The following is a 27,862-nucleotide window of genomic DNA, read 5'->3' as shown; positions in this document are numbered from 1 at the left end:
GTTAACCGGTTTTTAAACCGCTTTATTTTTATTTTTATTTTTATTTTTATTTTGATGAGCATAAAATTTGACTTTTTATAATGGGGGAGGTAAAATGAAAGTTTGATCAAATGTTTGTAATATGTTATATAGCTTAAATGGGTCCAATATATGTAATATGGGTTGAATATGAATTTTATAGGACTCTATCCATACCTGCCATCCATATTCCCCAGTGTCAAGAAACAATCTTAACCTTTTTAAGGGATTTGAAGACAATAAATTCATTATAAATTTATACGGTTTTTTCCCATGGTACCCTCGAACTTTGGCAGATTACACATGGTACCCCTCATTTTAACTTTATACATATGGTACCCCTGTATTTACGTTTTTCTTTCCCAAAATACCCTTAGCAGTCTTTCTGTCATAACGCCGTTAGTTTACCTCTAATAAATGCCTTACCTCTTGCTTTTACCCATTACACATTTTATAATTATAATTATCCCTAATCTTTATCTTCTTGCTTCTCCATCTTCAAACCTAATCTAACTCATCACTTCTACCACCACCACCCACCAAACCCCCACCACGCACGACCCCCATCGCCCCTACGTCATCAAAAAGGTGTCCTCCTAGAATTGATCGAAATACCCAAACCTAAACTAATTCAATCTCAATCACTCATCACTATTTGCAAACCACCTCTCATTCTTTCCCTATATTCAATCACCCACCAATACCGGCAATACCCAATCACCGTCAGTGGGACCCGCCACCGCCACCGACACCATGATCGGGAGCCGCACCATCAGTGGGACCCGCCACCGCCATAGACACCATCAGCGGGAGCCGCACCGTCACCCAATCCAGCACCATACTACCACCATCGGTTTGAACTTCAAGCATGCTTACCAAAACATGTTATTTATCTCTGATTTGAAGAACTTGCTCGGATTTGGTTCTAAATACATGCTTTCAATTGGTTTCTCTAGACTTAAAATCACACAATTTTTGCAACAAATTAGGTTGTCAATTGGTTTAATTTGTTGAATGCTTCAAGAAATATGGAAAAAAAAAAGATGAATCTGTGATGATTTGAAAATAGGAGGGATTTAGAGGAGTGAATTTTACAGAGAGAGAGGGGGCATGTTACTCCCCGTTTCAATTCCCATGTATATGCCAATTCCTCCTAATTCCCAAAAGGACTATACTTTACAAGAATTCTTAGGACCAACTAAAAACCAGAAGAGCAAAAAGCTTTTTGAGTGGTTGTAATACAGTAATGAGTTTTGCTTTTTGGCGCATCTGATGATTCTGGTGCACACCAAATACTGAAGAAGGTGTTGGGTGTAATTATTGATCATGGCAGCCAAGACAATGAACCGGCTGATATTACAATTAGCCTTGGTATTTCATTTGACTGAATTATCTCCTCAAAATCCACAAACTTACTAAGCAAATCTGAAAGTTCTTTTGTTCAAGTAAACCCGTCACAAATTTAATCCATTTCACCAATTTAATCTCCACTCAAATCTCAATTAACCTCACATGGGGACGCGCGCGCACGACCTCTGCCAGAGCCCCCGTGTCGGCGACTAGTGGTGGTTGTCGGAGTCCGGTGATGGTGGTGTGGTGGTAGTGGTAGAGGTGATGAGTGAGATTAAGCTTGAAGATGTAAAGCAATAAGATGAAGATTAGGGATTATAAAATGTATTATGGGTAAAAGAAGGAGGTAAAGTGTTCATTAGACGTAAATAAACTAACGGTGTTATGACGGAAACTTTGTTAAGGGTATTTTGGGAAAGAAAGAAGTAAATATAGGGGTACCATATGTACAAACTTAAAATGAGGGGTACCATGTGTAATCTGCTAAAGTTCGAGGGTACCATGGGAAATTTCCGAAATTTATAACCAACAACACGTAATCAACCTAAAGAAAAGAAATCTTGGATGCACCCAATAATCAATATGTCATGTCAACGTACTCCCAAATTAATAAAATAAAATAATTACTTTGTTTGATTAAATTTGTCAATGTGTTGATCTTTTTAGGAATTACTAAGGCTAGAGTAGGCTTGATACAACTTAAACACAAGACTATCCTTATAAGGCCCAACATAACTTGAGCACAAGAACACCCATCACAAAAATTGACACAGAAAATCACAAAAATTACTTTCAAAATTTCACTAACCTCAAATCCGTCATCGACAACAAGTCAACAACGTATCGACCAAGAAAGTAATATAATTTCTGCAAATATTTCATTAATTTCGTGAATTTCTCATAATTTGTATTGATTAGCATTTAGAATTAAAACAAATTAGAGAACGATTCAAACTCGAAAAACACCCTTGTCCCTTAACCAAGATACTCGTTCACATGTCATAATTCGATTACCTGACCTTAACATCAAAATACACTATCCTGCTAGCAAATGTATTGAACCGTAGTCCATATCCATACAAATTGGTACTTCAGCAATACATTAAAACAGAGGCATACACAGCATTATATTCTAAAATAGAGGGAGGTGTTTTGTGTTTATCTTTTACCCCGTGTAAATGCGGATTTGATTAAAATTCCAAGTCATGCATGCAACCAACAAGTTCACCAATGCAATCTCCACTGTACCTCAACCTTCTCTGACTCGAGTATATTCGAGCAATTAGCATCTGGACATTCAATCCGTTTTAAAGGGTGCCTCAAACAATTTGCCATATCTTCTAGCTCACTCATAAAAAGCTGTAAACACATACAGCCAATATGAGTTAAAAAAACGTCTGCAAAGACAACCAACCTGGGTTCAAAAAGAAATGCATAAAAAAACATTGCTGATGGAGAATTTTGAATCATGAGACACAGTGACAGACCTTGCAACGATTTCATAAAAAATTAACAAGTTTGAATCTTGAGATACTTCTTGACTATTATTGGAAAAATGACTGCTACAACATTTTAATGTCGTGGTTAATTCTTCCCTTCTCAATCTTGTGATAAAAACAACTTAAGACAGAAGTTTCGTGTTCACTGTCTCGTTAGGATTAGAGCCGCAAATGCAGTCTTTGCAAACATATTAAACTATAAAAAGAAGTTTTGCTACCCTAAAATTTCGTTTCTGGCTACGCTGCACAACACTAGTCGAGTTATTCACTGAGTTGGCACATGTCTATTGATGTTTATGGGTCATTATGTTTATGGGTCATTTAATATGTCAATAAACTTAGGCATAACGTCAAATTAGTCAATTCTGGTAAATTTGAATCATATCAATTACAGGTTATGTGATTTGTGTCTTTTTGTCATCTTGGTACAGCACTTTGAGTCTAATTTCCGTCAAGGGGCAGATAATTCGAATTTTTGCCAGGTCTAAATCTCTAATTGAGTGCGCCTTAAAAAGCTAAAAGCATTACTAATACTAGGTAAAATGCTTGATAGCATACTTTTTAGCAGAAAAAGCTATCAACAAGTCAAAATAGATGCAACATTCAACTGTAACTTAAGGCAATGGAAGATTTAATATTCTGGCTCAATGTCACTGACCGTGACACACAGCTAGCTGATGTATTTACCAAGGCTCGAAGCAGGCATTAGTTCGAGTTACTTATTTCCATATTGGACAATTATCATTTGCATACTCCAACTTCAGAAAATGTTCAATATTCCAAGAAGACCATGTTCAACTAAATAGCATAGAGAATTACTAACCCTAATTCTGTTGAAAATGACAGAAAGTGAAGACATGAACATACCTGGATCATCAAATCAGGATCTTCTAAATAGAATCGAAAAGAAATAATATCAGGGCGACACGTCCAGAATATACCATTCAAAAAAGCTGAAACAGATGATCTTGAGAGTTTCAAATAATAGAGGGTTAGCTTCAGCTCTGTGATATTACGTGGGGGTCCAAGATTAACATCTCCAAGTTCTTCTTCATTAAATTTGATACTATCACATACAGACTTCACAGTATACACCCATAAAAATTTGTTAGTGCAAATAATAGAGACATTCATTCAGACTCAAAACAATTATACAATACAATACCTGATAAAGAGAGTTGGCTAGCGAAATTTCCACAAAGATGGCGACTTCTTAGTCCTGTCATTAGCTTTTGCATTTTGAAAAATCCTTGAGTATCAAGGTAATTAGTTGTAGTGCGAACAGAAATATCGCAACTGGCTTGACTACTAATGGTGATAGCAGGATAAAGGCCAAAGGTGCCTCTATATATGAACTTCGTCAAACTTGGAGCATCAACCATAACATCTACCAAACCACGACAATTTTCCAAGCAAATCACGTTTAGCCGAATACTTAAAACCCTGATAGTTATCAGCTTTTGTGATTGTATAAAAGCAAAGTCTCCAATGAGGCTAATTCAAGTAGTAGTTTGCCAAGATCCCCGTCAGTAATACCAGAATAATAGATATCTAGTACCGTCAAATTTCTCAATAAACCAGGCTTTGACATAACCGGCCAACGATCAAAAGCCAAGTCTGAGAACTTAAAACACACAAGACTTGAGGTCTCAAGAATGATTGTCCCATCTTTAGGTAAAGTGTTACATAAAGTAAGCTCCTTCAGTTGACTACAACAAGGAATGACAATAGTTTTGAAGCCAAAGCAATTATTAACCGACAAACACTTCAATAACAGGCACGAACTAATGATATGATTTAGCATACGTTCCTCCACATCAACACATAATAATTCCAAAGTCTGAAGAGATTCAAGATTTATGGCTCCGTTGTAGTTTGGTATTTTGACTTGAATACAATTAAGTTGTCTTAGAGATTTTGCGGAGAGCAAAATGTCAGGCAATTGGTACTCAAAAACAGGACTACCAAGATCAAGTTTTTCAACCTGATTACGCACAGCTATCCTAAGCCACTCATCAATTTTGCTAGGTAACTCTTCAACGTGAGGTAACTCTTTAACTATGCAACGTAAGTCTTTAACATTGCAACCACCCACTTTATGAGAATTTGGAAATCTAAGCCTGAGCGTCCTTACGCGCAGGTTATCTTTAGCGTATCTTTGCATTCTACTATCTATATATCCTAATAATCTAGCAGAGACTTCCTCAGAGGGACAACATCTGCAAGGGAATTTCGGCTCACAATAATAATGAAATTCAATAATTGGGTTTGTAGCCGAAATATGAGCCCATCTCTTCGACAAGATACAAGTCCTGTACGCCTCCCTCGTATCCAGAAAAGAAATAATATGATGTACGATAAAATCTGGTAAATCTGAGAACCTGTCCATTGTATTCAGCTGCCCAGATACCGTTTCCTCGCAATCGGGGTTCATTTTCACTGAGGAATTTCGTCGAACAGTTGGTGTGCACTGTCGCAAATTTCAAAATTCACCTGCAAATGTGAAAAGACTGAGTTAAACAACATGAAGGGGTTTAGTTCAAAGCAAAAAGAGTAATGCAGACTACGATTACCGAGTAATGAAGGAGATGTAGGGAAGATGAATGCAGATGTATTTTCTTTCTTTAACGAAGTCCCGGAAACAAAGGGAAGTGAGGTTTGAACCCAAAGATTTACTAGAACAGTCACTAGGACTAGGGTGCGGTGCGGTTCGGCCAAACGCTGTACTTAAAGGCTAAATTGCACTTTCTAAATCGGAATTTTTTGGATAATGAGAGCATGTTTGGCCTGAATTCTCAAAAATGTGTTTTTGGTTTTCGAGCTTAATTTTTTAGAAGTGTTTTTCAAAAACAGAAGTAGCAAATTGATGTTTCTATTTCTATGGGCAAAAAAATGGATTTCGAGCTTTTGAGAATTTTTTTAAAACTTTTAAAAAATGATTTGTTTGGCCAAAAAGTGTTTTTAAGTCCAAAAACACTTTTATAAGCTAGGCCAAACACACACTGAGTGTTCATTAGCAAACTAATTAGGGAATTAGTATCCGTTTCAAACTATTTTAGCCCAATGAGTCCACGTCATCACTTTTTATTTTTATTTTATTTTTTATACAAAACTGCTAAGAAACCTAGCGGCTTTACAAAATGTCATCAGCCAAATATCTGTCACTTTTAGAAAAAAAAGTAGGTCTCATGAGAGACCGTCTCTCACTAATTTAGTGAGAGACATAATAGGGAAAAAAAAAATTAGTGGTTCCCTTACTCCATCAATGTGAGAGGTCTCTCAATAACGCTATTGAGAGACCGTCTCTCCGGAGTTTTTGTGTAGAAAAATAGCGTAGAGGATAAGTCGCTAAGATACCTAGCGACTTTATCTGTCTTATTAAAAAAAAACAAAATAATGATAGGCAATGACACCGAGAAAGTCAGCGATTCAGCGGCTTTGTCCAACCAATTGCAATTAGACCCGGCAAAAGTAACCCGACCCGATTAACCCTACCCGAAAAGACTGACCCGAGACCCAAAGTGACCCGAACTACATCACCCGAATGTGACCCGAAAACTCGAATTGACCCCACCCGAACATGACCCGAGTTTTCTTAACCCTAACTGACCCGACCCGAAAATGATTCGATCCGAAATCACCAAAATCGAAAATGACCCGACAAAATATAACTCTACTTGAACCGAAAAGACTTGAAATGGCTATTTTTCTATTATTTATTAGCCCGAAAATGACCCGACCCGCTTAACCCGAAACGGATCCAACAACAAACCCGAAACCCGAAAAGACCCGTCCCAACCCGAATTAACCCGAAAAGACCCGTCCCAACCCGAATTAACCCGAATTCACTTTGGCACCTGTCTATTGATGTTTATGGGTCATTTATTATGTCAATAAACTTAGGCATAACGTCAAATTAGTAAATTCTGGTAATTTCGAATCATATCAATTACGGGCAGGTAATTCGATTTTTGCCAGGTCTAAATAAATGTAATTGAGTGCGCCTTAAAAAGCTAAAAGCATTACTAATACTAGGTAAAATGAAGAAAAAGCTAATCAATACAAATTATGCAACCTTCAACTGTAACTTAAGGCAATGGAAGATTTAATACTCTGGCTCAATGTCACTGACCGTGACACACAGCTAGCTGATGTATTAAGTATTAACCAAGGCTCTAAGCAGGCATTAGTTCAAGTTACTTATTTCCATATTTGACAATTGCAATTTGCAGGCTCCAAATTCAGAAAATGTCCAATGTTCCAAGAAGACCATGTTCAACTAAATAGCATAGAGAATTACTAACCCCTAATTCTATTAGAAATGGTAGAAAGTGAAGACATGAACATACCTGGATCATCAAATCAGGATCATTTAAATGAAATCGGAAAGAAATAATATCAGGGCGACACGTCCAGAATATACCATTCAAAAAAGCTGAAACAGATGATCTCGAGAGTTTCAAATGATAGAGGGTTAGCTTCAGCTCTGTGATATCACATGGGGGTCCAAGATTAACATCTCCAAGTTCTTCTTCATTGAATTTGATATTATCACATACAGACTTCACAGTATACACCCATAAAAATTTGTTAGTGCAAATAATAGAGACATTCATTCAGACTCAAAACAATTATACAATACCTGATAAAGAGAGTTGGTTAGCGAAATTTCCACAACATGGCAGCTTCTTAGTCCTGTCATTAGCTTTTGCAATTTGCAAAATCCCTGAGTATCAAGGTAATTAGGTCTAGTGCGAACAGAAATATCGCAACTGGCTTGACTACTAATGGTGATAGCAGGATAAAGGCCAAAGGTGCCTCTATATATGAACTTCGTCAAACTTGGAGCATCAACCATAACATCTACCAAACCACCACAAGCATCCAAGTTAATCACCTTTAGCCGAATACTTAAAACCCTGATAGTTGTCAGCCTTAGACAGCTGCATAAAAGCAAAGTTTCCAATGAGGCTAATTCAAGTAGTAGTTTGCCAAGATCCCCGTCAGGAATACCAGAACAATAGATATCTAGTACCGTCAAATTTCTCAATAAACCAGGCTTTGACATAACCGGCCAACGATCAAAAGCCAAGTCTGAGAATTTAAAACACACAAGACTTGAGGTCTCAAGAATGATTGTCCCATCTTTAGGTAAAGTGTTACATAAAGTAAGCTCCTTCAGTTGACTACAACAAGGAATGACAACAGTTTTGAAGCCAGAGCAATTATTAACCAACAAACACTTCAACAACAGGCACAAACTAATGATATGATTTAGCATACGTTCCTCCACATCAACACCTAATAATCCCAAAGTCTGAAGAGATGCAAGATTTATGGCTCCGTTGTAGTATGGTATTTTGACTTTAAAACAATTAAGTTGCGTTAGAGATTTTGCGGAGAGCGAAATGTCAGGCAATTGGTACTTAAGAGGACCATGAAGATCAAGTCTTGCAACCTGATTGCGCACAGCTATCCGAATCCACCCATCAACTTTGCAAGAAAACTCTTCTAAATTGCTAGATAACTCTATTTGGTCAACATCGCAGCTAAACACTTCATTAGAATTTGGAAATACAAGTCTGAGCGTCCTTACACGCAGGTTATCTTTAGCGTATCTTTGCATTCTACTATCTATATATCCTAATAATCTAGCAAAGACTTCCTTAGATGGCCAATACCTTGCGGATGAATTCTCCTTCTTACAATAAAAATGAAACACAATAATTGGGTTTGTAGCCGAAATATGAGCCCATCTTTTCGACAAGATACAAGTCCTATACGCCTCCCTCGTATCCAGAAAAGAAATAATATGATGTACGATAAAATCTGGTAAATCTGAGAACCTGTCAACAGTATTCAGTTGCCCAGATACCGTTTCCTCGCAATCGGGGTTCATTTTCACTGAGGAATTTCGTCGAACAGTTGGTGTGCACTGTCGCAAATTTCAAAATTCTCCTGCAAATGAGAAAAGACTGAGTTAAACAACAGAAAGGGATTTAAGATGAAGCAAAACGAGTAATGCAGACTACGATTACCGAGTAATAGCACGCAAAATGACTCGCAAGTAATATAGGAAAGATGAAGGAGATGTATTTTCTTTAACGACGTCCTGGAAACACGCAAGTTTTCATTTTTTTTTTTTTTTGAGAAAAGAGGAACTTTGGGACCCTAAAATTACTAGAAAGGTTTTTAACCTTATAAACGGTTCGGTTAACCGCTCATGCGCTCAGCGGTCGTGTTCCCCGATATTCCGATAATCTTTCTACAAATACATTTTTTTTCCCAACTTTTGTTTATTTTTTTATAGTGGTTTAATTAAATTTTCATTATATATTATACTCAACAATGATGTTAATTAGACAAATTTTAATATTAGTTAAATGATTATAGTACCTTACGGCTCTGTTTGGTAAAACGAGCTGAAAAGGTACCTGAAACTCAAAAGGTACTTGAAAACTAGAAAGCTAACTAAAATACGAAAAAGTAGCTGATAAGATAGCTAAAATTTAGGAGCGGATAAACTGTATTATATAAAAAAAAATATTTGGCAAAAATTAATCTTACACTCTTGTACAACAATTTGTGTTTTAATTCTAATTTTCTCATTGATTAAGAAATACAATAAGACGATACTAGACAACAGAGCAATAAGTTTGAGATCTTTATGGATGATATTTAAAATCCATAATAGTGTATATTTAAAATCCATGTGTAGCTAATGTTGAAAGTAGTTAATACAGTAATATTTATGTATAGAACTAGTTTAATAACCAAAAGTCCAAATAAATTAATTAATTAATAAACATGCAAAAAAGGTTTTTTTTTTATAACCAAAAATTTTAAATGGATAAGTTGTCGTGTTTTCATCGTACAATGTCGGTTTGTTATAATAAAATTAAAATATAAATTAAATTTAATAATGAGTAAATTACAAACAACTCCCTTATATAGTCATCATTTTTTAAATAACTCCCTTTTATAATTTTGTATCCAAATAACTCTCTTTTAAAACTTGTTTTTCAACAAATCAATGCCTCTTCACTGGAACTAAATTTAATTTTTATAATGGGTTATTTGATAGGAATAATCCAAACTATTGATCATCTTCCAGAAATAATCCGTACTATAATTTAACCCAAAATAAACCATACTATTGTCCTCCCCTTCTTATACTACACCTAGGCCATTTTTAACCTCTAAAATTCGGTAATTTAACAGGTGATCCTATTTTTATTTTTATTTTTGGAAAACGGTGATCCTATTTTTTGTTTAAGCCTCTTTCTTCATCCTCCATTAACAAGTAACAACCCTCACTATCACCCACCACTACTCTGGCCGTCACCCTCAACCCAGCCAACCACTAGTCAAAATCCAGAAAATAAATGTAAAGTGATAATAAAAATGGAGAAAAGGGGTTTTGAAGAAGAAGAGAGATGAAATTTAAAATAGATTTTGACTCTAATGAAGCCAAGATCTGTAAAACTAAGACAAGAGGCTTAATTTAGATTCAAATGAAATTGAAAGGATGGAAATTCTTGTTTTGGATTCAAATGGAGATTTGCACGTTCTTCATTTGTCAAAGTTTGGGGTTGCTCAAATGAAGCGTGTACATGGCACAATCAAAGTACAATAATTGGCTGCCTTTCCTGATTCATTTGCTAGTACGTGGTCCTAATTACGGGTAGTTTTTTAGATTAAAGGCTCATAATATCTTGTTTGATAACCCACACCACCGTCAAAATCTGGGTTTGTTCAATTTATTGTTTTGAAAAGGGGCTTTGAAGAAGAAGAAGAAGAAAAAGAGAGGGAAATGAAATTAAAAATGGATTATGGGAGATTAAACCATAGCCGACTAGATTTGAGTTTTGTTTAGTTGTTGTCGTGGTGGTATGTGTGGGGTCAGGTGTGGGTGGTGGTTGGCGTGGGGTCAGGTGGGATTATTGCATGTAGTAGGGTGGCCGGTGGTGGTTAGACGGTCTGTTGAGACTTGGGAGGAGTGTGGGAGGGGTGACTTAGGTTAATTAATTAATTTCTAAATAATACTTGTATAGTAGTAAAAAGAAATGAGTAACAACCTAATTAAGAAGATGATAGTTAAAGTTAGGTTTATTTGAGGTTAAAGTGTTGTTCGGATTATTATAAGAAGAAGAGCAATAGTTCGGATTATCCCCATCAATTAACCCTTTTATAATTTGATTGATTTACTCTTCCTATAACGTAATCCTCACATCCTTACTAAGTTTTCATAACCTGTGACTAATTCCAAATCTCTCTCAAATATAATACACTCAAATAATGCACTCTGAACGAAAAAGAATCAAGCATAAATTCCCCGTTTCGTCTTATTTTAAAGAACAACGTAGTGAGTAAACGGGCAGAATAGTAATTTAACATCTTATATAAGTGAAAAATGAAAGGAAAAACGGATTTTTGGCCGGAAAATTTAAAAATAAGTCTCATTCCAGTGAAGAGGCATTGATTTGTATAAAAACATGTTTTAAAAGGGAGTTATTTGAATAAAAAATTATAAAAGTGGGTTATTTCAAAAAAGTCGATTATATAAGAGAGTTATTTATAATTTACTCTTTAATATTTGTGTTTCTCATCTTATAGAAAAGTTGCTAAAATAAAAACACCCGGGTCAATTACTAAGGCTCAACGACTAGGCCCAATAGAACTTGAACACAAGACTGTCCTTCAGGCCCAACACAACTTAAGTACAAGTTTAACCCAATTGTTATCCGTCATCGACAAATTACCCATGCCGATTAGCGTTGACAGATTTATCTAAACTACCAAAAACACCCCTCCCACCCCAGATTACCCAAAACTCTCATTCCTTCGTCTCTCAAAATCTGGCATACGAAATAAAAAAAAAAACCGCTTTCAAAATTTCATATAAGACTTCAAATCCGTCGTCATCAAAACTTCACATACGTCATCATCGACTAGAGAAGGATTCAAACTCGAAAAACGCCCCTAATCACCCTTGGGTCCTAACCAAGCTACTCATTCACATCTCATAATTCGATGACCATATCTCACCAAGTCAGCAGTAACAATGCTTCCTTCACATGTACTCAATTCTCCATTATCGGAGCTACAGCCACAAATATTCATTTTACGAAGTATAAGGGACACCAACATTACAAATTCGAAACAATAAAGATCACATCAAATACACTAATCCTACTTGCAAAGAACCATAATCGTCCAATTCATGTACGCAACCAAGCAGTTCACCAATGCAATCTCAACTGTAGATCAACCTTCTTTGACTCGAGTGTATTCGAGCAATTAGCATCCGGAGATTCAATCCGTTTTAAAGGGTGCCCCCAACAATTTGCCATATCTTCTAGTTCACTCATGAAAAGCTGCAAACACACAAAAGGTAATTCGATTTTTGAAGTAATACTAATACTATGTAAAATGCTTGGTAGAATACTCTTTATACTCGTAGCAGAAAGAGCTGTCAGCAAGTCGAAATAGATACAACATTCAAATGTAACTTAAGGCAATGGTAAACTTAATACTCCGGCTCAATGTATGACTGACTGACCGACCGTGAGACATAGCTAGCTGATGTATATACCAAGACTCTAAGCAGGCATTAGTTTGAGTTACTTATTACCAACTTAGACAATTGCAATTTGCATGCTCCGACTACAGAAAATGACCAATATTCCAAGAAGACCATGTTCAACTAAATAGCATAGAGAATGGAAAAAATGATGACACGAACATACCTGGATCATCAAATCAGGTTCATGAAAAAAAAATTGAAAAGAAATAATATCAGGGCGGCACGTCCAGAATAAACCATTCAAAAAAGCTGAAACAGATGATCTTGAGAGGTTCTGATCATAGAGGCTTAGCTTCAGCTCTCTGATATCGCGTGGAGGTCCAAGATTAACATCTCCGAGTTCTTCTTCATCAAATTTGATATCGTCAGGTCCAGACTTCATAGTACACAGCGATAAAAAATTGTTAGTGCAATTAATATAAACATTCATTCAGACTCTAAACAATTATACAATACCTCGTCATAATCGTCGGATAGCCAAATTTTCAGAGCATTGCAGCTTCTTAGTCCTGTCATTAGCTGTTTCAATTTGAAAAATCCTGGAGTATCTAGGCAATACGGTATAGTGTGAACAGAGAGAAGACAACTGGCTTGACTACTAATGGTGATAATACAATCAGGGTCAAAGTCCCCTTTATATTTGAACTTCGTCAAACTTGGAGCATCAATCGTGACATATAACAAACCATGGCAGTCATCCAAGTAAATCTTCTTTAGTTGAACATTTGAAATCCTGATCATTGTCAGCCTACGACAGTGGAACAAATGCAAAGTCTCTAATGAGGCTAATTCAGGTAGTAGTTTGCCAAGATCCCCGTCTGTAATACCAGAAGAAAAGAGATCTAATGTCCTTAAATTTCTCAACAAACCAGGTTTTAACATAATGGGCCAACGATCATCATAACTGTCCGAGAACTGAAAACACGTAAGATACGAGCTCTCAAGAATAATTGTCCCATTTTTGGGTAAAGAATATTTTAAAGTGAGCTCCTTCACTTGACTACAACAAGGAATGACAATAGTTTTGAAGCCGAAGCAAAACTTAACCGACAAACACTTCAACAACAGGCACGAACTAATAATATGATTTAGCATACGTTCCTCCACACCAACATATAATAATTCCAAAGTCTGAAGAGATGCAAGATTTATGGCTCCGTTGTAGTACGGTATTTTGACATTCATACAATAAAGTTCTCTTAGAGATTTTGCTGAGAGCAAAATGGCAGGCAATTGGTAGTTAATATTAGGAACATCAAGATCAAGTTTTGCAACCTGATTACGCACAGCTATCCGAATCCACTCATCAACTTTGCTAGATAACTCTAATTTTTTAATATTGGAGTCTAACAAGTAAATATAGTCTGGAAATCTAAAGCTGAGCGTCCTTACACGCAGTTTATCTTTATCGTATCTTTGCATTCTTGTATCCATATATTCTAATAATCTTGCAGAGACTTTCTTAGATGGCCAATACCTTGCGGATGAATTCACCTTCTTACAATAATAATGAAACTCAATAATTGGGTTTGTACCCGAAATATGAGCCCATCTTTTCGACAAGATACAAGTTCTATACGCCTCCCTCGTACCCAGATAAGAAATGATATCATGTAAGATGAAATCCGGTAAATCTGAGAGCCTATCAACAGTGTTCAACTGCCCAGGTATCGTTTCCTCGCAATCAGGATTCATTTTAACTGAGGAATTTCGTCGAACAGGTGGTGTGCACTACCGCAAATTTAAAAATTCTCCTGCAACCAAAGAAAAACTGAGTAAACCGAAAGGAAGGGATTCAAACAGACTACGATTACCGAGTAAGAGCACACAAAATGCGGGCAAGTAATGTAGGGAAGAATGGAAGATGAAGGAGATTATTTTAATGAAGAATAGTAGAATTATTACAAAGGGAAGTGAGGTTTGAACCCAGATAATACTAAAACAGTCACACTAGGCTACGGTCGGTTTGGCCAAACTCAACCTTTAATCACATATTCACATGGCCGAGGGAGCTTAACCGGCTTGTGGAACAGGATGCTCGAGGAGTAGCGTGGCCGCGCTATGTCCCGTTTAGTTTTATGTAGTTTGTTTTTTGCTTTGTTTTGAACCTGTTTCTTTCCTTTCGCTTGTTTTGTTTGTTTTGTGTTTGTTCTTGGGGTTATCCCTGCTTCGAGTTACCAAAAAAAAAATGGTTTCTACTTTCTATAAAATGTTTAGTTAACCGATTTCAATAGTTATAAGTGGCCCCGTTTACGGTTAACCGTTAATCATTCTAGAAAAACGAGTATTTTTCAATTAGTGTTTATTTTTTAGGGTTTTTGATAACTGTTAGTCTATTATCAGGTATAATTCAGATTTTATGAACTGCTATCAAAGTAAAATTTCTATAAAAATTGCTACCAATATTGTTTGTTCCGGAATACTTGGTCACTGCAGCCCCTAGAGTTGGCACAGTGGGCCGCGGACCGGTGGGCGGCACGGCCAGGCACGACTTCAGGCCCGTCCCGGCATGGTTCATGTGGTGGTGCGGGAATGCATGAGGTCCAGGGGGGTTCAACCCCCTCGTCATCAAAAAACAATAAAATATTATTGTGTTGTTCGGTTTAAAACTAACTACCACATCAGTTTTGAAAGCAACGAGTGAAGATCCTAGCCATTCATTTCAAATTGTCACCTATAAGTTATATTTTTTCTTCTTTTAATGCCCTTACCCTCTCCCTTATACAGAGTATGTTTCTAATTCATTCATTAATCGACACCTCGATTAATTTTCAATTTCACCAATTTTAATTTTCAATCTCTCTTTTTCTCCATTCCATTAATCCGATTTCCATTTCTTATTTCAACTTTTTTTTCAAGTTCAGGTAACTATTCTATCTCTTATTTTTTCTTCCTCTATTTGCTATAACTATTGTAATTTTTCAAATTAGGGTTCTTCATTTTTCATTTTCTTGATTTGTAACAATGTGAATGGGGCAATGGTGAATCCAACAAGCAATGAAATTAAAAATGATTAGGGGGTTAGATTATATGTAAACGCTAATCTGGGATACAATTTGGGGAAGAAGTTTAAAGGGTTGAGATTAGGGGTGTAAATGAGCCGAGCCGAGCTCGGGTGGGCTCGAGTTCGGCTCGGGAAAAGCTCGAGTTCGAATTGAGTTCGTTTTGTGATTATATATTTTCACTTTCTTACTTTTATGTCTAATCAAATATAAATATTTTTGAAAAATAACTATATTATAAAATACTAAAAAATACTATATGATAATATACTTATATAAATAAATAAATAACATATAATTCGAAATAAACATATTACTACAACATAAAGATTATACAAAAAAAAAGTTATAAACGAGCTTCCGAGCCGAGCCTTGCTGAGCTCGAGCTCGGCTCAAGCTCGTTTTGACCGAGCACGAGCCGAGCTTTGACCGAGTCGATTCCAAGGACTCAACAAGTCGACTCATATCATTGACAGCCCTAGTTGAGATGATTTTCATAATCCCCAATTTAATTGGGAAGTAATTTAGGGGGTGTTTGGTTGGGTGTGTTGGAATGAAATGTAATGGATTTGAGTAATTCTAGTGTTTGACTGGGTCATTTTCGAATGGAGTTAAAATCCTGATGGATTCTAATTCCACGTTAACCCCGGAATCTCATACCCGCCTTCCCACCCAGGTTTCTAACTCCATTCCTCTCCATACAACTTTAGAGTGAACCAAACAATAAGTAATAGGTATGAGGTTCTAAATCCATTCTCTCGTGGTATCTCATTCCATTCCAATTCATTCCGACCTTTTGAACCAAACGGCCCTTAGGTTGTTAGGTTAATGATGAGGGAAGTTAAAAGATTGTGTTAAAGAGGAATGTGTTTGGGTATATGGATGGTATGAGTGAGGGGACTGTAAAGTAGAGATATTATTGTCTTCCCATGAGCAAATAGGAGGTTCTTGGACATTTGATAGTTAGTTTTAAACCAAACCAACAACATTGGTAGCAGTTTGTAAAGAAATTTTACTTTGGTAATGATTGGTAAAATATGAATTTTACGTGGTAGCAGTTATCAAAAAATCTTATTTTGGTAGTACATCAGATGTATAATTTATTTACTTGATTATACTCCACGATAAAGTTAATTGGATAAATTTTAGAATTAACCAATTTAAAAACTTCTAAGTTTGGATGCACTAGGAAAATGAATCGAAAGAATAATTTTTTTTATATATAGTATTTTTGTTTTTTTGCATAGTTTTAACTGAAATTGTTTGGTTTGGTTAATCTGTTTTCTAAAACTAAAAACCGAAACCGAAAAAATTCCATGATATAGTTAACAACTCGGTTTAACAAGCCTAAAATATGAGTTTTTTTTGGTTTTACAATTTATGCAATTCAGTTTTTTTATAAACAACTCTGATTAGGATGAGTAAAAATGGATATTACTAGGAGGTGAGAACAAAAAAAAAACGAACCACCTTTGTAAACCGAAACCAAAATAACTAAGTTTAGAAACTGCGATATTCATTATTTTTTTTCCGATTCATTTATCCGGCCAAGGTTTTTTTTAGCGAAAATATGTTCATTGTAATGTTAACCCCTTTTTAAACCGCTTTTATTTTTTATGTTTATTTTGAAGAGCACAAATTTGACTTTTTATAAGGGGGGACGAGGCAAAATGAAAGTTTGGTGAAATGTTTGTAATATGTTATATAGCTTAAATGGGTCCAACATATATAATACGGGTTTGGATTTGGAGAGTCCAGACCTGTCAATCTATCATCCCTAGTGTCAGAGAAACAATGTTAACCTTTTTAAGGGATTTAAAGACAATAAATTGATCATAAATTCGTAACCAACAACATGTAATCACCCCTTTAGGAATCTTAAAGTTAATTGTGGAAGATGATAATTTATGAGTTATCAACTCAATCCGCAACACTTGACAAATTCTTGGAAAATTTTTAGTATTATCAAGGATGTAAAATTAAATCTTCATTTTTTCGATGAATTGATAATTAAACATTGTTTTCGTGAAGATAACAAAGTTGCTGACTTTAACTTACCTCTCTCATTCGAAATAATGAGATAGATTGATCTACCCTAGATAATCAATCTAATCTTATTACCTTAAAAAAAAAAATCTAATCAACCCAAAGAAAAAAAAAATCTTGGATGCAACCAATGATCAATATGTCACGTCAACGTACTCCCAAATTAATAAAATAAAATAATTACTTTGTTTGTTCATTAAATTTGTCGACGATTCGAATTAATGTGTTACAATCTTTTTAGGAATTACTAAGGCTAGAGTAGGCCTCATACAACTTAAACACAAGACTGTCCTTATAAGGCCCAACATGACTTGATCACAAGAACACCCATCTCAAAAAATGACCCACAAAATCACAAAAATTACTTTCAAAATTTCACTAACCTCAAATCCGTCATCGACAACAAGTCAACAACGTATCGACCAAGAAAGTAATATATAATTTCTGCAAATATTTCATTAATTTCGTGAATCTCATAATTTGTATTGATTAGCATTTAGAATTAAAACAAATTAGAGAACGATTCAAACTCGAAAAACACCCTTGTCCCTTAACCAAGCTACTCGTTCACAATCTCACATGTCATAATTCGATTACCTGACCTTAACCAGCCACAAATAATCATTGATTTACAATCTTCCCAGTTCCATGTTAACATCAAAATACACTATCCTGCTAGCAATGTATTGAACCGTAGTCCATATCCATACAAATCGGTACTTCAGCAATACACTAAAACAAAGGCATACAAAGCATTATATTCTAAAATAGAGGGAGGTGTTTTGTGTTTATCTTTTACCCTGTGTAAATGCGGATTTGATTAAAATTCCAAGTCATGTATGCAACCAAGCAGTTCACCAATGCAATCTCCACTGTATATCAACCTTCTCTGACTTGTGTATATTCGAACAATTAGCATCTGGAAATTCAATCCGTTTTAAAGGGTGCTTCCAACAATTTACCATATCTTCTAGTTCACTCGTAAAAAGCTGCAAACACATACAAACAATATGAGTTAAAAAAAACGTCTGCAAAGACAACCAACCTGGGTTCAAAAAGAAATGCATAAAAAAACATTGCTCAAGGAGAATTTTGAATCATGAGACTCAGTGACAGACCTTGCAACAATTTCATAATATTAGTAAGAGTATGAATCTTGAGATACTTCTTGACCATTATCGGAAAAACGACCACTACAACATTTTAATGTCGTGGTTCAATCTTTCCTTCTCAATCTTGTGATAAGAACAACTTAAGACAGAAATTTCGAATCATATCAATTACGGGCAGGTAATTCAATTTTTGCCAGGTCCAAATAAATGTAATTGAGTGCGCCTTAAAAAGCTAAAAGCATTACAAATACTAGGTAAAATGCTTGATAGCATACTTTTTAGCAGAAAAAGCTATCAGCAAGTCAAAATAGATGCAAGATTCAACTGTAACTTAAGGCAATGGTAGACTTATATTCCGGCGCAATGTCATTGACCGTGACATATAGCTAGCTGATATATATACCTAAGCTCTAAGCAGGCATTAGTTCGAGTTAGTTATTTCCAACTTGGACAATTGCGATTTGCAAGCTCCAAATTCAGAAAATGTTCAATATTCCAAGAAGACCATGTTCAACTAAAATACTAAATAGCATAGAGAATTACTAACCCCTAATTCTATTAAAAATGGTAGAAAGTGAAGACATGAACATACCTGGATCATCAAACCAGGATCTTCTATTAAAAATGGTAGAAAGTGAAATCGAAAAGAAATAATATCAGGGCGACACGTCCAGAATATACCATTCAAAAAAGCTGAAACAGATGATCTCGAGAGTTTCAAATGATAGAGGGTTAGCTTCAGCTCTGTGATATCACGTGGGGGTCCAAGATTAACATCTCCGAGTTCTTCTTCATTGAATTTGATATTATCACATACAGACTTCACAGTATACACCCATAAAAATTTGTTAGTGCAAATAATAGAAACATTCATTCAGACTCAAAACAATTATACAATACAATACCTGATGAAGAGAAGTGGTTAGCGAAATTTTCAGAGCATTGCAGCTTCTTAGTCCTGTCATTAGCTGTTTCAATTTGAAAAATCCTCGAGTATGTAGGCAATACGGTGTAGTGTGAACAGAGGGAACACAACTGGCTTGACTACTAATGGTGATAATACAATCAGGGTCAAAGTCCTCTTTATATTTGAACTTTGTCAAACTTGGAGCATCAATCGTGACATCTAACAAACCATGGCATTCATCCAAGTAAATCTAATGAGGCTAATTCAGGTAGTAGTTTGCCAAGATCCCCGTCTGTAATACCAGAAGAAAAGAGATCTAATGTCCTTAAATTTCTCAACAAACCAGGTTTTGACATAACCGGCCAACGATAAAAAATCATGTCTGAGAACTCAAAACACGCGAGACTTGAGGTCTCGAGAATGATTGTCCCATCTTTAGGTAAAGTGTTAGTTAAAGTAAGCTCCTTCAGTTGACTACAACAAGGAATGACAATAGTTTTGAAGCCATAGCAAGACTCAACCAACAAACACTTCAACAACAGGCACGAACTAATGATATGATTTAGCATACGTTCCTCTACATCAACACGTAATAATTCCAAAGTCTGAAGAGATGCAAGATTTATGGCTCCGTTGTAGTATGGTATTTCGACTTTATAACAATTAAGTTGCCTTAGAGATTTTGCGGAGAGCAAAATGTCAGGCAATTGGTAGTTAATTGGACCATGTAGAACAAGTCTTGCAACCTGATTGCGCACAGCTATCTGAATCCACTCATCAACTTTGCAAGATAACTCTTCTAATTTTCTAGATAATTCTATGTCTTCATACTCTTCAACATCACAGCCAAACACTTTATTAGAAGCCGGAAATCTAAGAATGAGCGTCCTTATACGCAGGTTATCTTTAGCGTATCTTTGCATTCTACTATCTATATATCCTAATAATCTAGCAGAGACTTCCTTAGAGGGCCAATATCTGCAAGGGAATTTCGGCTCACAATAATAATGAAATTCAATAATTGGGTTTGTAGCCGAAATATGAGCCCATCTTTTCGACAAGATACAAGTTCTATATGCTTCCCTCGTATCCAAAAAAGAAATGATATGATGTACGAGAAAATCTGGTAAATCAGAGAACCTGTCCACAGTATTCAGCTGCCCAGATACTGTTTCCTCGCAATCGGGGTTCATTTTCAGTGAGGAATTTCGTCGAACAGGTGGTGTGCACTGTCGCAAATTTCAAAATTCTCCTGCAAAAGTGAAATAACTGAGTTAAACAACATGAAGGGGTTTAGTGCAAAGCAAAACAAGTAATGCAGACTATGATTACCGAGTAACTGAAGGGACCGCGGTACATCACATGTAGCAGCTCCACCGGTAGATAAACTAACGTTCTCAACCCTTAAGACGACCTCGGAATAATAGAGAAACACTTTCTCACTTTATTGTATTTTATTGTATGTACGAGTATAAGACGAAATCGAAAATCATTTCGATTGTGCTTCTAAAAATTCACGGCCATTCCACTATTTATAGAAATGAAATGCTTAGCCACTAAGGCTCTCACATACTAGATAAGCTTTCACTTGTTTCCTTGACAATTAAGGAATCACTAAGCATATGGCATGTTTACAACACAAAGCCAATTTGCCAAGTGCGTTCTAGTACGTGGCCCTCAAGGCCAAATCACGTCTTGGTCTCTCATACACACGTCTTTCCGATATTAACTATATTTCCGTGTTAGCGGACAATATAAAAATATGTCGTCGAGATTATTTAATTAATTATCTCATAATAAATTAAATAATCGTAAACGTTAAATATCACACCGTAAGTGTGTGACCACATAGGTTCATCGCTAAACCGGTAATAATTAATCTCATTAACTATTAATCGAGGTTGGCGTCTAACAACACTCCCCGACGGCCGGATAGCGTGAATACCAATATTCACTGTACTCGAACCTGATAAAGGATATTGTATTTATTTCCCTCCGTCGTTCCAACTCCGGATCGTCCTAGGGTATGGTTTGACTGTCAAACCCCACTAGACGACCACTATGTTACATGTCTATCATTATTGGTCGGAAATGACTTTAAGAAACTCCTTTCTTAAATCATTCGTCTACCCTGGCCAAAATTTTTATATGACCAATAAGATTAATGACAACATAGAGTTCAAACTCATTACCTTGAGCTGACGGATTCCGTCTTGACTCACCACTAATTACATAGGTACTTAATTATACCCAATGACCATTCAACTGACATTTTTACACACTAGGTGTCCGGTATCTAAGTACAATAAGTAGTCTATTAACTACAATGATGATCTCAGGTCAAAGGATAAAATATACAATTACTCCTTAAGAGAATTTCTACATTGACAGTGCATAGGTAATAATAACCATTTGGGAAATCTCACTGTTGGTCAGTTCAATAATCATATCTCCATATGTATTATCTATATTATAACTTAATGAATGAGATCCATTAATACTCATCTAATGAGTACCGTTATCAATATATTGGTCTATCCGGATTATCATAGTCTCATTCTGATAATCACACGACCAAGAACACTTTTAGACTAAACTCTATAATACTCGACTCTCATTATCATAATCTCCATTATGATGTCAAATATACCAGTTTAATCAAGGACTTATCATCGTATTAATACCTTAATAAGATAATAAAAAAAAGCCATATAATTATTAATCTCCATTAATAATTACACTGTATGAAATTTGTTCAAAAACGTTTCATAACGATTGCTCTGGGGCATAGTTCCAATAGTAACAGCACACAAAATGACTGGCAAATAATGCAGGGAAGAATGGAAGATGAAGGATATTATTTGATTGTGCAAGTAATTATATTCTTTAAATTACATTGTTTTTAGCTTAATCAATCAATTTTCCAATTTAACTAGGGTATTCTACCAAACACGAAATAGTTTTTACTCTATTTCTCCAAATATTTTGAAAATAATTATATTACACCAAAAATAATGCTCAAAAATAAAAGAATTGTCGTTTTGGGTCGATTTTGAAAACATTTATCGAAATGGTGTCCACGTAGGCTCGGTATTGACGAGCCTGTATGGGGCTTAAACACGCCATACGTATTGGCGTGTTTAGTTCAAAGAACACGCCATTACATATGGCGTGTTTAGACAGTCCAAAATTGAAACCCAAAGTCAGTAGCAACATAAGGAAAGAAATAGAACACGCCATTACGTATGGCGTGTCTTAAGATCGAAACACGCCATTACGTATGGCGTGTTTTAGCAGCCCAAAATTCTTAGCCAAGTCCAGTAGCTGCCATAATGGAAGAAAATAGAACACGGCATACGTAATGGCGTGTCTTGAGAGAGAAACACGCCATACGTATTGGCGTGTTTAGTCATATTTTTTTTTTTTAACATTGTTGTATATCCGTCACTTTCTACCAAATTAAACAAAACATTCATCATCTTCGCCTCACAAACACCAAGTGCGATAGAACAAACCTCAACAAACCTCACTCCCCTTCTTATTTCTTCACCTCACACTCATCTCCGTGAATCTCCGGCGTATCTCCGCATTATATTGGGTTTTTGCTTTTCAAATTATACATTCTACCTAATTAGCAAGGTAATTTAATTCTTTTAACTTATTTAATTTCATCTTTTGAATGTAGATTTTGCTTATTTTGTCTTCATTGTTGGTAATTATGTTGTTTTGTGCCTAGATCTACAACTTATATGTGTTAATTTAAGGTTGTTTAAAAAAAAACCCAAATTTTCGAAACCCTAATTAGGTAGGATGAACGATTTATGATTTTTAATTGTTGTTTAGGTATGTATTTTAGGGAAATTAGGTTATTGGTAGTTGATTTATACTAAATTTGTTCAATTTTTTTTTATAGAATGGAAATTTGTGATTTTCCTCTTATTTGTTATTGGGATGGAGAAGTGTTGGAGCAAAATGGATGTGTAACTTATAGAGGAGGGAATCAATGTTTTATTCTAGCTAGTACAAAGATGACATATCTTGAATTAGTTGAAGAGATTTATAAGGGAATCGGTGTTCAAAGTTTGGGTACTCAATTGAAGGTAATGATAAAATTTCCGAGTCCCGGGTGTTTCAAAATTGTTCCCCTTAATAATGAGGGAGCCTTTAAAGCGTTATGGGCAAGTATTCGTCATTCACATGCTCCTTCAATGGACATATTTGTAGAAGTTTCTACTAGTCAAATTGTCACTCCTACACCAAGTATTAGGCTAGATGATGTTGCCCAATTTGTTTCACTTGAAACTAATGACGTAAATGATGGGGAATTTTATGGTAACTTAGAAGGTGATGAGATTGATGAGGAATTGACAATACTTGATGAGAATTTGTTGGCAAATGAAGAAGATGGTGATGATGATCTTGTCTTTGCTAGTGCTCCCATTGTTGAGTTTAATAAGATTGATCAATTAGATGAGGATGAATTGAATAGCTGGAAAACTTGGGAAAATATGGTAAGATATGAACATGGGAAAGAGTTTGCGGTTGGACAAGTGTTCCCAAACAAAGCTTCACTTAGCGATGAGGTGACATCATATTGTGTTAAAGCAAATCAATTTTTCAAAGTTGCCGAATCAAAGCCTAATACTATTACCTTCAAATGTGGCCGAATTCCTACACCATGTAATTGGCGGTTAAGGGCTACACAAAAAGACTTTCATTCTGAAGTTTTTACCATTGTGACATACAAAGGTCCTCATGATGAGTCTTGTGTTTGTGACATGGTATCTCAAGACCACATGAATTTGAAACGAGCATTCATAAGTCATGAGATTCGTAACCTTGTTGAGGGAGATTGGGGATATAAAGTAAACTCTGTTGTTACTTATATTTTAGATAAGTATGGTTACACAATTTCATACACCAAAGGTTGGAATGCAAAACAAAGAGCAATTGAGGAAATATTTGGAGATTGGGATAAATCATATGAGTTGCTACCTCGTTTCATGCAAGGCTTAAAAGAATCTAATCTTGGCACTATTGTTCAATTTTATACAACACCAACAACGAACCCAAATGTGCAAAAATTCAAGCGTGTTTTTGGGCATTTAAACCATGTATTGATGGCTTTGAACATTGTCGGCCAGTTTTAAGCATTGATGGAACCCACTTATATGGAAAGTTCAAGGGAACAATTTTGACAGCTATGTCAATTGATGCTAATAATCAAATTTTCCGGTTGCTTTTGCTATTGTTGAAGCCGAAAATACCGATAGTTGGCCTTGGTTTATGTCATGCATAAGAGTATTTGTTACCAAAAGAAGTGGGTTGTGTGTCATTTCCGATAGACACAAAGGGATTATGAAAGCAATGAGTGAAGTTGGTAGTGGGTGGGAGGAGCCGTATGCTTATCATAGAGTTTGCATTCGTCATTTGGCTTCAAATGTTAATACAAGATTTAGAAATAATGCAGTTAAAGAAATGTTTGGGTCAACGGCAATGCAATTACAAAACAAGAAGTTTGACATAGGATTTCGTCGCCTAGGTGAGTTGAATAGAGAGGCACAACAATATGTTGTTGAAATTGGAATAGAGAAGTGGTCAATTTGCCACGATGGTGGACATAGATATGGAATATTGACTACTAATTTGGCGGAGGCATTTAATAATGTTCTTAAAGGAGCACATTTTCTACCCGTAATGGCACTCATAAAGTGTGTATTTTTTAGAGTTAATGCATACTTTGTTGAGCGACGTGAGTTTGCAAGGAAACGATTGATGAAGGGGCTTCATTATAGTCCGAAGATTACAACCTTGTTGGAGGAAAATTGCCAAAAAGGAGCATACCATAAGGTTGTGGCTTTTGACCATGTCGGATGGGTGTACCAAGTCACAACACGTAGAGGTTCTCGACCCATGTCACATGGTAACCATTTGCACACCGTTGATTTATCCAAGAGGACATGTACTTGTAACAAGTTCCAAACATACAAGTATCCATGTTCACATGTGTATGCCGTTTGTAAAAAGAAGGGTTTAAATGCTACTCAATTTGTGGACATCGCCTATTCTACCGGAGAACACTTAGCTTCATATGCTTCTAAATTTCACCCTTTGAAAGATGAGGCTTATTGGGGTCCTTACAATGGGCCTAAAATAGTGTGCGATGAGCAAAATAAACGGGGAAAAGGAAGACGGAAGAATAAAAGATTTCTTAATGAAATGGATGAGAAGAGTAAGAACAAGGTCACATGTAGTTTGTGTCGTGGTTTAGGCCACAATAAAAAAACATGTACTTTGAGAGTTAACAATTCACAAGGGTATTCTACTACTTACACTTGTCTTTAATTTTTTTTAGGGATATTCTCTCGTGTACCCCCGAACTTTTTCGATTTCTATGGTGTACCCTCGTTTTTTGCAAAAATAACTTTGACCGACAATAATTCTCTGTTACGAATTCAGAAAACGGTAATTTTTTTTTTCAAACCAATTATCTCGTCAAGGCCTTCAATTTGAAAAAAAAATTCACCGCTTTTTGAACTCGTAGCCGGTAGTTATGGTTGGTCAAACATTTTTTAACGAATAAACTTTGACCGACCATAATTCCCGACTACAAGTTGAGACGTCGCTGAATTTTTTTTCAAACGGAAGACCTCTTAAAGACAGTCAATTTGGAAAAAAAGTTTATCGTATTCTGAACTTGTAGCCAAGTGTTATTGACGGTCAAAGTTTTTTTGCATGAAAAGAAGGGTATATCATAGAAAATGAAAAAGCTGAGGGGTACACGAGAGAATATCCCTTTTTTTTATTACCATAATTTTTGAAATTATTTGAACATTTATTTTTATGCTAATCTAATAATCTTCTTTTAAATGTGTAGGAATAATGGAACAACATCAACAACAAGGCCCGGTGAACCCGGAACTTCTCACACAACAAGAGGTACACCGGAGCAAGGCAATATTGGAAGGGCGGGACGTTGGTTCCCTTCGATGTAGGTCACACTTAGTTTCGCACAAGGGGTTTTTGGTAAGTGAGCATGTAGTTAATTTCATTAGGGACACTCAGTTTTTTTTATTCATAGGTTAGTGGGGTTGAAGTTTAATGTGGAATTAATAAGTGCTTTGGTTGAGCGATGGAGGCCGGAAACCCATTCATTTCACGCACTTGACTATTGGCGAGGCTACTGTGACCTTGCAAGATGTTAAAGTGTTGTTAGGGCTTCGGATTAGAGGGGATATTATTAGTGGACCAACCGCTTATAATTGGCCCTTGTTAATAACTGAACTCTTAGGCAAAACACCGGGTAGTGAAGACCTTAAGGGGGCTTCTTTGAGGATTGGTTGGTTGTTAGAACAATTTAGTGGTCTTCCGGAAGATGCAAATGAAGATGTTCTACATCAATATGTGAGGGCATATTTGCTTATCTTAATGGCCACTATCATGTTTCCGGATAAGAGTGGTAATGACATACAAGTTGTTTATTTGCTTTTGTTGAGGGATTTGACCAACTTAGATAATTACTCTTGGGGAAGTGCCGTACTTGCTACTTTATATCGCAATTTATGTAGAGCAAGCAACGTAAAGTCCAAAGACATTGGAGGTCCCCTTGTTCTATTGCAATTGTGGGCATGGGAGAGGATTAGTATTGGTCGACCTACACTCATGAGACCCGTTAATGTTACCCATCATGGACCGAACCCATTAGGTTCTCAACATCAAATCAGGATTGACTCATTGGGTCGTAGGTGGGCAAGTGTGAATCGTAAGAGGCCGGAAGGGGTGACCACACTAATTGGGTATATGGATGCTTTTGATTCAATGCGACATGATCAGTTTACATGGCAACCTTACACCCGACAGATTTTGTCTTTTTTGCCCGCGTTTTGTTATGATGACTCCGACGATTGGACAGTGATGGCACCTATGATTTGTTTCGACATTGTTGAGTGACATTTTCCTAATAGGGTAGCTCGTCAATTTGGGTGGAAACAAATTATCCCTTTAAACTCTAATACCGAACCAAACTTGCACAAAGTTGACAAAAGGGGTGCCTCTTCACGGAATTGGATAGAAAAACATCAACCCTACATATCAAATTGGGTTAGGAGGGGTGATTTTCGGTTCCGTGGTGAAGAGGATGATATTGAAATGAGCTGCTACGACCCTTACATGGTTTGGTACCGGGATCGCACTATTCTTCGCTTGAACCCTTTCCCCCCACAAGCTACTTATCAAGCACCATTTGGAGCCACACAATATCTTGTAAGTACACTTAATATACTTGTCTTAAAATTCTTAACCAATATATCATAAAATGTGATTAGCTTATACTACTTATTTTG

General features: G+C 36.0%; 6 protein-coding genes across 9 annotated transcripts; 2 read left to right on the top strand and 4 right to left on the bottom strand.

Annotated features, from left to right (window-relative positions):
* Positions 1 to 2,323: 2,323 nt before the first annotated feature.
* Positions 2,324 to 5,256, bottom strand: LOC141606936 (F-box protein At4g09920-like). The gene is made up of 4 exons (XM_074426320.1): positions 4,404 to 5,256; positions 4,033 to 4,076; positions 3,735 to 3,947; positions 2,324 to 2,727 (listed from the first exon to the last, which is right to left on the bottom strand). Exons 1-4 carry the CDS (start codon positions 5,254 to 5,256, stop codon positions 2,593 to 2,595), a joined length of 1,245 nt encoding a protein of 414 aa, XP_074282421.1. The 3' UTR covers positions 2,324 to 2,592.
* A 23-nt stretch (positions 5,257 to 5,279) lies between these two features.
* On the bottom strand, positions 5,280 to 9,018 carry LOC141606643 (F-box/LRR-repeat protein 25-like). Of its 2 annotated transcripts, XM_074425850.1 has the most exons (5): positions 8,906 to 9,018; positions 8,549 to 8,825; positions 7,510 to 7,810; positions 7,217 to 7,429; positions 5,280 to 5,360 (listed from the first exon to the last, which is right to left on the bottom strand). In XM_074425850.1, the coding sequence occupies exons 2-5, from the start codon at positions 8,764 to 8,766 to the stop codon at positions 5,304 to 5,306; spliced, it is 789 nt and encodes a 262-aa protein (XP_074281951.1). In that variant the 5' UTR covers positions 8,767 to 8,825; positions 8,906 to 9,018; the 3' UTR covers positions 5,280 to 5,303. The 2 variants fall into 2 exon arrangements, with proteins under 2 accessions (XP_074281951.1, XP_074281950.1); XM_074425849.1 differs by lacking the exons at positions 8,549 to 8,825; positions 8,906 to 9,018 and having other exon boundaries at positions 7,510 to 8,508.
* Positions 9,019 to 11,888: 2,870 nt separating this feature from the next.
* On the bottom strand, positions 11,889 to 14,625 carry LOC141606642 (F-box/LRR-repeat protein At3g03360-like). 2 transcript variants are annotated; one of them, XM_074425848.1, is made up of 4 exons: positions 14,359 to 14,625; positions 12,910 to 14,207; positions 12,617 to 12,829; positions 11,889 to 12,244 (listed from the first exon to the last, which is right to left on the bottom strand). In XM_074425848.1, exons 2-4 carry the CDS (start codon positions 14,146 to 14,148, stop codon positions 12,110 to 12,112), a joined length of 1,587 nt encoding a protein of 528 aa, XP_074281949.1. In that variant the 5' UTR covers positions 14,149 to 14,207; positions 14,359 to 14,625; the 3' UTR covers positions 11,889 to 12,109. The 2 variants fall into 2 exon arrangements, with proteins under 2 accessions (XP_074281949.1, XP_074281948.1); XM_074425847.1 differs by having other exon boundaries at positions 12,910 to 14,625.
* A 3,441-nt stretch (positions 14,626 to 18,066) lies between these two features.
* On the bottom strand, positions 18,067 to 21,435 carry LOC141606644 (uncharacterized). Of its 2 annotated transcripts, XM_074425851.1 has the most exons (5): positions 20,853 to 21,142; positions 20,661 to 20,772; positions 19,519 to 19,812; positions 19,206 to 19,433; positions 18,067 to 18,490 (listed from the first exon to the last, which is right to left on the bottom strand). In XM_074425851.1, exons 3-5 carry the CDS (start codon positions 19,576 to 19,578, stop codon positions 18,356 to 18,358), a joined length of 423 nt encoding a protein of 140 aa, XP_074281952.1. In that variant the 5' UTR covers positions 19,579 to 19,812; positions 20,661 to 20,772; positions 20,853 to 21,142; the 3' UTR covers positions 18,067 to 18,355. The 2 variants fall into 2 exon arrangements, 1 of the variants encoding a protein (XP_074281952.1); XR_012526780.1 differs by having other exon boundaries at positions 19,519 to 20,772; positions 20,853 to 21,435.
* Positions 21,436 to 23,434: 1,999 nt separating this feature from the next.
* LOC141608749 (uncharacterized) lies at positions 23,435 to 24,670 on the top strand. The gene has a single exon (XM_074428092.1). The coding sequence runs from the start codon at positions 23,435 to 23,437 to the stop codon at positions 24,668 to 24,670; it is 1,236 nt and encodes a 411-aa protein (XP_074284193.1).
* A 217-nt stretch (positions 24,671 to 24,887) lies between these two features.
* On the top strand, positions 24,888 to 26,622 carry LOC141608748 (uncharacterized). The gene is made up of 3 exons (XM_074428091.1): positions 24,888 to 25,752; positions 26,398 to 26,459; positions 26,602 to 26,622. Exons 1-3 carry the CDS (start codon positions 24,888 to 24,890, stop codon positions 26,620 to 26,622), a joined length of 948 nt encoding a protein of 315 aa, XP_074284192.1.
* Positions 26,623 to 27,862: the final 1,240 nt, after the last annotated feature.

This window comes from Silene latifolia, chromosome 10 (assembly GCF_048544455.1).
Source record: "Silene latifolia isolate original U9 population chromosome 10, ASM4854445v1, whole genome shotgun sequence".
Taxonomy (NCBI): Eukaryota; Viridiplantae; Streptophyta; class Magnoliopsida; order Caryophyllales; family Caryophyllaceae; genus Silene; species Silene latifolia.
This window is presented reverse-complemented; position numbering and strand designations above follow the sequence as displayed.